A 12794-nucleotide genomic window follows, 5' to 3' on the forward strand; every position below is an offset into this window, starting at 1 on the left:
GACAGTTGCAGTCAAAATATAGAACCTTTTTATTGAACAAATTTTGCAAACAACTTAAAACTATAATTTTGACAACATATTTTCAACCATCCAAAGAGGCATTTAGACTTAGTAAAATATCCAGAGGTGCTTGTCAAAAGTTGTATTGCACCAAACAAGTCTTAGAAAAGGATTAAAGAGTAAATATATTTTGTAAACCAACTACACTTTCTGTTAACGTTAACAATCTCTGTCCGCTGACACGTTAGCTATATGAATTGTAATGGAGTTGGTTATCTCGATCCACTGCTTGCTTTTTTTGTCGTAGGCAGTATCTCTAGCAAATGCAAGTGACGTCTGACTCGAGTGTCCTCCAGCTTTTTCAGTTTTACCCGAGGATGTGGAGGGTGCCAATCTTAGTTCAATACATTCATGGCTCTCCAAAGCATGTTTGAGGCTAAGGTGGTGTAGTATATTGCTCATGTTGCCGGCGACAACTTTAGCTCAACATCATTTGCAGTAAATAGTTGTTTGGTCCACATCTGACCTTTTAAAACCAAAGTATCTCCAGACACAACAGGCACGGCTCCTTTTTTTGGCAAAAGTTCTTCTGTGTCATCATGTACAACTTTATTGTCTGCTACAGCTTCAGTTTCACAATGTTCTCTGTCCATTTTCACTGCTCAATACCTCCACTAATGCATGTACTCTGCTGCATGCGTGTTTAACGGTGTAGCAGTGACAAGGGTATGGCATTATTTAATTAATGTTACTACTGGACTATGAATATACTGTATGTATTTTAGGATTATGGACAGAAGCAGAAACCACTGAAATACTACCTGTCTGGTTACTACAAGAAAGGAAATCCCATCCTAACTCTTCACTATATGCCTTGCCCTATGGTTTTGCACTTGCTGAAAATTTACCCATAATCTGACAGTGCAACACTTGCTCAACATATGGAGCCAATATAGGAAACACTTTAATGGTCAGATGCTATTGTCAATCATTTCTGTGAACAGCCATAAATAACTAATAAAATCTTGTGGAAGTAAGTTACTTAATATTAGAGACCTCAACATTGACAAGAGGTTTACACCGTTTGAACAATTACCTCACTGATATAATCTTTCAGCAGCACAATACTTTTACTATATGCAAACAACAAACACCGTCAAAAGAAACAAGCCAAACTTCCAAATTTTCCAACAATGTGCATTGTTAAACTATACCATCCCCTGACAAAAATACATTTACAGACTTAACCCAAAAAATGTATTCCTGGATGATAAGCCAACATTAGGAGCTGGACTTTTAACCAAAATTTGTGATGATGAATGACAATCAGCAATCTATGCAGCAGTATTCTTTATCCATTTATTAAAAGCATGGCATAATTCAGTTAAAAATGTTAATTGCAAACATCTATCCTGACCAACATTATCCAAAACATATTCCACATAAGACCTGAATAGTGTTATCAAACATGTGCCTTTCCACAACAAATATATTCAAATATTTTCCTGTGCTCAAAGCAGCTGGGAAAATCTTTACTTATTTTCCTATAGCTTTTGATTTATAATTACTCTAAATCCTCTAACAGCATTATTTAGAGTAACACCAAACTGGACTGAGAGAACACTCAAGAAAAATCTATTGCAGTATATTCTACTACACTGCTTGCTTATACTTGCTTTTATTGCAAACTTAAAATTATGCATTATTTTATTTAAAATTAGAAAAGATAAAACTTTTTTCCCTGCAAGAAGAGAATAAAAGCTTTCTAAGAGTTTCACAACAATTTCCTAATGTTGTTTTTAAAATAAACAAGACAGGCCTCAGTCAAACTTTTATTTCCACCTGAATGTTAGAACTAAGGAAAATTCTGTTTTTTAGTCAAATAGCTTTCTACATAGTGTAGTGATGGGATCCTAATATGAATTTAATTTCCTCAGGAACATAAATGAATGGAAGTAGCATTGGATGAATTCTTTTTTGTTATGTTTAATTCATTGCAATGTGATTCGTAAAATTAATAAAATATACTTAAATGAAAGGAATCAGGCCAATCCTTGGGTGAGGAAGTGGCACACTTGTATACAATATTACTTATAGTACCTTTGTTTTTTTAAAAGACTTTTGATAAATTAACACATAAGGAAGCTAGCGATCAAACTGAAAGAACTAGGTATTCAAGGTGCACTGTGCAGTTGGGTGGAAAATTATCAAGACAACAAAGGATTATGATGGGAGGAAAATTTTCCAAATTAGCCAATTATAAAATGCGTTTTTGGATGCATTTCAGCTTATCACAACTGAATACTCTCAGTGTAGAGGAATTCTATAAACCTCTGGCATTATCAGAATTACTAGATTCTATAAATTTACTTCAGAGTGGCAAAGCAGCAGGCCCTGATGGATACCCTGCCGAATTTTATAAAAAAAATCTCAATAAAATTAGCTCCCCTCTTATTAGCAACATTTACAGAAGCTACAGACAATACAATTCTACCTTAAACTTTTTGCCAAGCATTCATTACCGTCTATCCTAAACAAAATAAAGACTTATTACAATGCGCATCATACAGACCAATCTCACATCTAAATAATGATGTTAAGATACTCTCCAAAGTCCTAGCTAGAAGGCAGACACTTAGCTTCCAATCTTTGATGACTGCTTAATGTAATATATTCACCCACAAAGTCTAACACCATGGAGATATTATCATCATTGAATGCAGAAAAAGCATTTGATACGGTTGAAAGGAACTACCTTTTCAGTACATTGGAGAAATTTGGGTTTGGCCCAAACATTTGTGCATGGATCAAACAACTATACACCAGTCCAGAAGCGTGAGTTTGTATTAACAACATTATTTCAGACTACTTCAAACTGCCCCTTGTCACCACTGCTGTTTGCAATCGCCATTAAGCCACTGGCAGTTCACTGTCGAAATGCTTATGAGATAAAGGGGATTATCAGAGAAGGATTTGAACAGAAAATTTCACTATTTGCAGATGATATGGTACTATATATATATCAGATATACAAAATGCTGTGCCTGCAGTCCTAACAGCACTAACAGAATTTCAAAAGATTTGTGGTCTCAGAATTAATTTGAATAAAAGTGTGCTATTTCCAGTGAACTCTCAAGCACACAATATTAGATTGGACACCTTCCCTTTCATCATTACAGATCATTTTAAATACCTAGGGGTTAACATCACAAATAAACATAAAGCTTTTTATCAACAAAATTTTGCTGTATGTATGGAAACAATTAAGCAAGACTTGCCTAGATGGTCTACCTTCCATCTCACTTTAGCTGGAAGAATTAACACTGTCAAGATGAATATCCTTCCTAAGCTTCTTTTTCTATTTACAACATTCCAATATACATCACAAAAATAATTTTTTAAGAAGTTACATTCAATAATAACCTAATTTACTTTGAAATTCAAAACATCCACGTATCCAAAGGGTGACCCTACAAAGACCTAAGACAGAAGGTGGCATGACTCTACCTAACTTATAGTTTTATTACTGGGCAGCAAATATACAAGCTATAAAAACCTGGACATAGACACAAATAAATGAACATACACAGGCTTGGTCTGCAATAGAAATAAAATCATGCACTACTTCTTTATATTCCTTACTTTGTACCCCAATAACTACAATTTTTTGCCAATATACTAACAACGCCAACTGTGCTTCATTCACTCAGAATATGGAACCAATGTAGGAAGTACTTCAAGACAGAGAAGTTTTTTCTCTGGCACCTTTGCACGATAACCACCTTTTTCCACCCACTCAAACGTACACAGTTTTTAATATATGGAAAACATTTGGGATTAAATCACTTAGAGATCTATACAAAGACAACATCTTCGCATCCTACAGACAATTACACTCCAAATTTAACTTTCCAGCAACACATTTCTTTCACTACCTCCAAATTTGAAACTATGTTAAACAAAACCTGCCCAATTTTCCTCACCTCCCACCAACCTCTATTCTGGAAAATATATTGATCAATCTTGAGGACTCAGACAGCATTTTTGCAATACATAAAAACCTTTTAAAGTCCCTCCCTTTCAAAGATCCCAGAGAACAGTGGGAAAAGGATCTCTTACTCAACATTTCAGGAAAGGAGTGGAAGGCAGCCACGCACAGAATTCACTCTAGCTCCATATGTTCAAAGCATACAATTATCCAACTTAAAATTACATATAGAGCGTATCTGTCTCATTTAAAATTATCTTATATGTTCCCAGGGCAAGATCCAACTTGTGAACGTTGCAATCAAGTTCCAGCCTCATTGGGCCATATGTTTTGGACATATCCCAAATTAACATCACTTTGGACCAAAATCATTAAATGCCCTTCAGACAGCCTTGAAGTCACAATCCCTGCTAATCCACTAACAGCTGTGTTTGGTGTACTTCCAGATGGGCTTAAAGTGAAGAAGGACAAACAAACTGTAATTGCCTTTAATTCACTATTGGCATGTAGACTTATCTTGTTCAAATGCTCAAGTCATCTCTTTTAAGTCAGTGGATAACAGATATTATATAGTATAATAAATTGGAAAAAATCTAATTCTCACTAAGATGATCTGTATAAAACTTCTTCAAAACCTGGCAGGATCTAATCAATAGTATTTTAGATTAAGCATTTAAATTGAGGAAGCAGATTCTCTTCCCTTTTTTAATTCTATTTATTTCTATATATTTATTTACTAATTTTTCCTACAATTAAAGTTTTATTCTGTTGACCTAGCTCTCTTTCTCAGGGGTGGGGGTTGATTTGTTTCGAACCTAGTTTTGTAAAACTTGACTTGCTTATATGGAATGTTATTTGATTTTAATAATTTCAACAAAAAAAGTTAAACAATTTAAGATGAACTTAAATGTAAATAAATGTAACATACCTCATATGCCATATGAAGTAAAAAAAGGAGATACCTGGCACTGTCCATATCAAAAGTGCATAGAAGTGATTAAGAAGGCAATTACTATGTTAGGTTACATAGGAGAATATGTCAAGTACAAGTTAAGGGAGGTTCTTTGTAAGCTATACAATACAATAGAGTAAGGCTTCATTTGGAATAGCGTGTGCAGCTTTGCTCTCTCTATTACAAAAAGAATATAACAATAATAGAAAAAAAGATATGAGCTCATAAACTTATTATAGGACTAGATGTTAGCAGCTGTGAGTGAATATTGAAAGAGCTGAATATTGTTTAAACAAAGAGGTTAAGAGAACAGTGCAAGCTTTTCACAAATGTTACAAAATTTTTCTTCACATAAAAAAAGATATTTAGAATAAATTATCAATCAGTAGTAGGGATATTAGTAATTTGGGAACCTTCAAAACTAAATTGGATTATACAAAAGTTAGCTGTATAGGGATTGATGAACTATGGCTTATTCTCTTCAAAATTGTTGTTATGATTTTAAGTAATACAGTTAGGTCCATAAATATTTGGACAGAGACAACTTTTTTCCAATTTTGGTTCTGTACATTACCACAATGAATTTTAAATGAAACAACACAGATGCAGTTGAAGTGCAGACTTTCAGCTTTAATTCAGTGGGGTGAACAAAATGATTGCATAAAAATGTGAAGCAACTAAAGCATTTTTTAACACAATCCCTTCATTTCAGGGGCTCAAAAGTAATTGGACAATTGACTCAAAGGCTATTTCTTGGGCAGGTGTGGGCAAGTCCGTCGTTATGTCATTATCAATTAAGCAGATAAAAGGCCGGGAGCTGATTTGAGGTGTGGTGCTTGCATGTGGAGATTTTGCTGTGAAGAGACAACATGCGGTCAAAGGAGCTCTCCATGCAGGTGAAAGAAGCCATCGTTATACTTTTAAAATCTACAGTTTGGTACATCCTGAGAAAGAAAGCAAGCACTGGTGAACTCAGCAACGCAAAAAGACCTGGACGTCCACGGAAGACAACAGTGGTGGATGATCGCAGAATCATTTCCATGGTGAAGAGAAACCCCTTCACAACAGCCAACCAAGTGAACAACACTGTCCAGGGGGTAGGCGTATCGATATCCAAGTCTACCATAAAGAGAAGACTGCATGAAAGTAAATACAGAGGGTGCAATGCAAGGTGCAAGCCACTCATAAGCCTCAAGAATAGAAAGGCTAGATTGGACTTTGCTAAAGAACATCTAAAAAAGCCAGCACAGTTCTGGAAAAACATTCTTTGGACAGATGAAACCAAGATCAAGCTCTACCAGAATGATGGCAAGAAAAACGTATGGAGAAGGCGTGGAACAGCTCATTATCCAAAGCATACCACATCATCTGTAAAACACGGTGGAGGCAGTGTGATGGCTTTGGCGTGCATGGCTGCCAGTGGCACTGGGACACTAGTGTTTATTGATGATGTGACACAGGACAAAAGCAGCCAAATGAATTCTGAGGTGTTCAGAGACATACTGTCTGCTCAAATCCAGCTAAATGCAGTCAAACTGATTGGGCGGCATTTCATGATACAGATGGACAATGACCCAAAACATTCAGCCAAAACAACCCAGGAGTTTATTAAAGCAAAGAAGTGGAAAATTCTTGAATGGCCAAGTCAGTCACCTGATCTTAACCCAATCGAGCATGCATTTCACTTGTTGAAGACTAAACTTCAGACAGAAAGGCCCACAAACAAACAACAACTGAAAGCCGCTGCAGTAAAGGCCTGGCAGAGCATTAGAAAGGAGGAAACCCAGCATCTGGTGATGTCCATGAGTTCAAGACTTCAGGCTGTCATTGCCAGCAAAGGGTTTTCAACCAAGTATTAGAAATGAACATTTTATTTCCAGTTATTTAGTTTGTCCAATTACTTTTGAGCCCCTGAAATGAAGGGATTGTGTTAAAAAAATGCTTTAGTTGCTTCACATTTTTTTGCAATTGTTTTGTTCACCCCACTGAATTAAAGCAGAAAGTCTGCACTTCAACTGCACCTGAGTTATTTCATTAAAAATTCATTATGGTAATGTACAGAACCAAAATTAGAAAAAAGTTGTCTCTGTCCAAATATTTATGGACCTAACTGTATGTATGAAAAACAGTGTTTTGTTTTCCTCTTTTTGATATACCAAAGGGATTTTAACAGATTTTACTTTCATCCATCCATCCATTTTCCAACCCGCTGAATGTTTTAATAAACATTTCCATAGATTCTTTTCATAAATAATGTTGACAGTACCTTACTAAACTATTATGACCCTTTAAAATTACTTAAACTGTATTATACTTTGTTCTTCACTATCTGTATTCATATTCCAAAACCACAGACTCAGGAATTAAACTTCTGAAGACAATTTTTTGTAAGCAAACACTGTTAAAGCCAAAAAATGAAATATGCTATTTGCATAGGTATTCAGCTGACTAAGAAATGACTATAACAACAACTCCCTTAGTTAAGAAACTTTGCAGACTTCAGCAGCAGGGGATGCAAGTCAAAAAACATTGAAAGTTCAACCTCCCTAGACATTACACACAGTCCAAACAAGTGACACAAAAACTGAGAGCACTGGAAAACCCAAAGGGTGAACTTATGATACACCTAAACATGTAGCAGGCAGAAGCTCCAACTGGCTTCTACACGTTTTACAGAAAAATATATAGCATATGTACATATGCACATGTGCGAACTGTAATATCATGAATACACTATATAAACCCCAAAATTTATAATATACATAAAAAATAAACAATTTTATATACTTACTACTGCGCACAGTCAATGAGCTGGTATTCATTTGAACGCTCAAAACAAGCCTTTACTCCTTCATCATCCCAAAGCTTCTTTGCATGGTCAAAGAATTCCTGTTTAAAAGAGAAACACATGTAGGACATTGTCTTAAATTTAATACAAGAGTCCAAAAAGCAGTTTTTATACTCTGAATCTTTATAATTCCATAGCAAGTATAATCAGGTTTACTCAGAAAAACATTATAAACTGATTACATATTATACTATGCATCATATATTTAACATGCTACAGTAAGGGGTGGGGGATGTAACTGCAGTGTAATGTGAATTTCTGCAAATAAAATTCTGAAGTCCTTCACTGCTCAAATAAAGAAAAAAAAACTTCTTATAACTGTCTAATCTTTTCACAAATTACTGTATATATTAACTAAATTCATCTGAACACATAAATCATATTACATGGGAAGTTTGCATTTTTAGTATGTTAACCCTTGTCAGAATTAATGGAACTACGCATATTATGATTATTGTGTTTAAGATTACATTGTCACAAAAAAGCTTAGGAAATCTGTGTGCTGTTCCGCCATCATTGATATTAAAAACATAATTTGAAAAATTAGACGAATACAGTAATCCCTCGCTATATCACGCTTCGACTTTCGCGGCTTCACTCTATCGCGGATTTTATATGTAAGCATATCTAAATATATAACACGGATTTTTCGCTGCTTCGCGGGTTTCTGCGGACAATGGGTCTTTTTACTTCTGGTACATGCTTCCTCAGTTGGTCTGCCCAGTTGATTTCATACAAGAGACGCTATTGGCGGATGACTGAGAAGCTACCTAATCAGAGCACACAGTTAAAGTTCCTGTGTGCTGATTGCCTCAGCGACGGAGTGCTGCATTAACCAGGAAGTCTCATCTCACTCATTCAGCATTAACGTGCTCCTGCTACTGCTTCAGGGGCCGTGTCCAAACGCCAGCAGAAGATGCAAATGATTGCAGAAAAGGTAAAAGTTTTGGATATGTTGAAGGAAGGGAACAGCTACACCGCTGCAGGACACCATTACGGCATCAATGAGTCCACGATTCTTTTTATTGAAAAAGGAGGAAAAGCATATAAGATCTACAGCCGCAGTGTCCTTTAACCAGGGTGCAAAACGAGTTGCAAGTGGACGTGATAAGACAGTAGTCTGGATGGAATCTGCTTTAGGGATTTGGGTTGAAGACTGATGGAAGAAGAATGACGGCGGTGCTACACAGTCGCCTGAAGAGGCTCCTTTAGAAGAGCTGTAACGCTCTCCTTTGTTGTGCAGTAAAATTAAACTCATCGTTATTGGACAAGTCATCGTGTCATTGTTGGTGAGTAACCATAATTAATTATCTATGTACAGTACTTATTACATGTACATAGTTTAGTGTCACTGTACACACATTTTATTGTATACAATTTTTCTTGCATTGTACGTATTTATTGCTGGTGGCCTGTCTGTCATAATGGCTGTAACATATGTGATATCGGAGACGCTCGATATCTTTAAAATAATATTTAGGTTTTACTGTATATAAACTGTGTTTACATACATAATTTCAATGAATCTTACCTAATATCTAAGAGAATACAGAGGGTTTATGCTGTATAATTGTGCAGGAAATGTTTATAATAGTGTGGGAGAGTTTATAAGGGCTTAAAGTATATAAAAAGAACCATATGAACATATGGTTTCTACTTCGCGGATTTTCACCTTTCGCGGGGGGTTCTGGAACGCAACCCCCGCGATGGAGGAGGGATTACTGTATACTTATACTTTTTCAAGGCTGATTTTTTAAGAAAATTTTCTTTTTTGTGATGTCAGATGTCAAAAATTATTTTTTACTACTTGAATTGTGTAAAAAATGCAACTCAAAAATATATGAAAATGTATGAGCAAACTATACATGATAATTTTCAATTGTATAATGCTGTTCAAAGCAACAAACTGCAAGCCGTTTATAATATTTGCTGCACTAGTGCCATATATTGTACCTGGTTTTTATGCCTGTTGCTACAAACAACATATTTTTTGTATTCACAGGAGCCTGGAAAATGACATTCAGTGTACAAACCCAAAAAATTGATTATACATGACTTTTGTTGACATGTAGAGATATTTTCAGCCTTGTAGCCTTTGATGTCAACCTCTAGCGACATCTGCACAGAAACAGTCACTATGTCTACAAATGGAAAACATAAACTGCCAAAAAGTTTAGCTTTCAAGTACAGTGGAACCTCTAGATACGAGTTTAATTCGTTCCAGAACTGAGCTTGTATAGCGAATTTCTCGTATCTAGAACAAACTTCCCCATTGAAAATAATGGAAATCCAGTTAATCCGTTCTGCACCCCAAATATATTAACATAAAAATCAATTTTCCTAACAAATAACACTGATAAATTATATATACTGTAGTCTACCTTTAATAAATAACACTGGTAAATAATATAACTGATTATTAAAAGAATCAAAACAGGTGTCCAAAGTGCAGTAGAGCATTCAATAAATCTTTAAATAAATAATCCTTAAAACAGTTGTGAAGTGGAGGTTTAAAATACACAAGAATAACAATCCTTTAACACGAGGTTAAAACGTCAAAAGGATGCCGTCTTTAAAAAACAGATGACAATCGCCGGTGCTTCTTCTCTGTTGCGTCTCACCTGCGGGCTCTGCAACAGGCGAGACACTCTTAATGCAGCTGACCTTCTCTACACCGTCCTGCTTCAGCTGTTTGGCTCGCCTGTTCAGCTACACGCGAGCCTGCACTTGCCTGCCTGCCTGCCTGCCTTCTCTCTCTCTCTCTCTCTCTTTTCTTTTACTTTTTCTCCCCCTTAACCGGCTCGCGCTTCTCTATATATGCGGGGAGGACATGGCAGCTGCAGCCCATCAGCCACAGGAACAATCATGGATGTGGGCAGTTTCCCACCTGTGCACTTAAGTGAGAAACGCAGACACCGCAGATCGCGGCTCGCAACTGCTACCACGCCCCCTTGCTAAGCCGCGAGCTATACCCACAGCCTGGCTCGTGGCTCGTTACGCGAGCCAATGCTCGTATTTAGAGCTGAATTTTTCGCTCACACTTTCCTCGTATTTTGAATTTCTCGTATACAGAGGTGCTCGTATCTCGAGGTTCCACTGTATTAGTTTCTACACAAAGTTGTCTTTTTGGATCTTTTCATTTCCAGTATACAATGTATTGTTTCTATTGATTATTAAAGATTTCTGCATCAATAATTTAAAACAAACTTGCATACAAGCACCATAATTTTATAGTAAAACAGATAAACTGACCAAAGGCAAAAGAAAACTGTTGTGTTCCTCAGCCATTTTTTTAAAAAATGGGACCACACCAGTTTAAGATCTCAACAAGTATTAATCTAGTGTATTAATAAATCTAATATATGTAGATGCACAATACAGATTGTGTAGTAAACAAAAAATATGTTGGATTGTACTAATACTAATAAAAACTAATAATAAAACATCCTCAATCATATTGAAAGCCAGAACTAGATTTCCTACTACACATTGCATGAATACGGGCCACAACTCAGTCTGTAGGGCTTGTTTCCTAAAAAAAAAAAAAAAGTGGAAGACCATATTTTAAATTCCATGAAAGTTATGTTTTATAATTTGGTGGTGATATACTGTATAAAAAATATAAATATTTGTCTTTATGTAATCATAATATATGCATATAATAGATTTGCAGCTAAAAAATAAAGAAAAGCTGTCAATCAAATAAAGCATTTAGCTAAGCAGAACACTATAAAAATAATGCTTAAATTAGAAATAAATCTCTAAAAACTATGTTTAAGCTAAAACTTTCTGTGAAAGTCTCTTCTCCTGGGTTTCTCCCTCTTAGTTCCTGACATGCATTGACTGTTTCGCAAAAACTTGAAAAATATGTTGAAATGGAAGGTCTAAAAACATGTTAGTTAATAAGTATCTTATTATTATCTTATCTTATGTTAGATTATGTAAAAGTTGTTAATAAAACTGACAGCCAAACATGTTTTCTTTTTTCCAATTTCAGACCTCAGTATTCTTTCATTTTGAGAGAACTAACAGACCTCACAAAAACAAATGAACAAAAACAGAAAATGACAGCAGAGATAGGGACAATGTGTTACTTATTGCATTATTATGGATGGATCTCCTTTAAACATCATCTGTGAATACCCTTAACAACAACATACATCACATGCAAAAGAGCAGTTTTGTATACATAAACCTCATATTGTTTATTTATTTACAATATTGAATGTTGATTGCCGTTAGATTACATACAGTGGAACCTCGGGTCACGAACATCTCGGAACACGTACAAATCGGGCTACGACCAAAACGTTTGCCAAACTTTTGCATCTGTTCACGACCACACACTCGGGTGCCGAACAAGCCAGTTTCCCTTCCGGTTCATACGTGCCTGTGATTTCCGCACGTCTTCAGTCTCTCCCTGTGCATTTGCTGTGAACTCTTTGTGCTCTATTTTTCATTTCCCTTCCGGTTCGTACGTGCTGGTGATTTATGCACATGTTCAGTTTCTCCCTGTACAGTACATTGTTCTCGGTCAGACGTGCATCGCGCAGAGGGACTTTGTGGTATAGTGGGTCCACAGCTCACGTCAAGAGGCCAATTTTAAATAAATAATCGCAGCGCTTGCAGCTTACCGAGGGGGCGTGGTGGTTGATTGCTACAGCAAAGAATGCACTGGGCTTGTTTTTAAAGAGACTGCTTCGAGTATTGTTTTAACCTCATTGTATTTAATGAAGACTTTTTTCTATTGGAGCGAGCGAGTGCTCGCAGGCTGGCAGCTGGACAATGAGCCCAAGCAGGGGTGTTTTGGCTGACACTCGGTGGGGCAGAAGGAAGCGGTCGCTCCAGCTGAGCGATCAAGGAGCTGGAGTGACCAGAAGAAGGACGGCTGGCCGCGTAAGGCCGAGAAGGCAGTTAAAGAATGCACCGGGCTTGTTTTCAAAGAGACTGCTTCAAGCATTGTTTTAACCTCGTTGTATTTAATGAAGACTTTTTTCTATTGGATT

General features: G+C 36.3%; 1 protein-coding gene across 2 annotated transcripts in view; it reads right to left on the bottom strand.

Moving 5' to 3' along the window:
• Positions 1-12794, bottom strand: part of gnal (guanine nucleotide binding protein (G protein), alpha activating activity polypeptide, olfactory type) — a 334655-nt gene that overhangs the window by 92244 nt on the left and 229617 nt on the right. For both annotated transcript variants that reach the window (XM_028803686.2, XM_028803687.2), the window contains exon 5: positions 7732-7829. In XM_028803686.2, coding sequence (XP_028659519.1) covers positions 7732-7829 — 98 coding nt within the window. The remainder of the gene's footprint in view (positions 1-7731; positions 7830-12794) is intronic.

Source organism: Erpetoichthys calabaricus, chromosome 6, assembly GCF_900747795.2.
Source record: "Erpetoichthys calabaricus chromosome 6, fErpCal1.3, whole genome shotgun sequence".
NCBI classification, from domain to species: domain Eukaryota; kingdom Metazoa; phylum Chordata; class Cladistia; order Polypteriformes; family Polypteridae; genus Erpetoichthys; species Erpetoichthys calabaricus.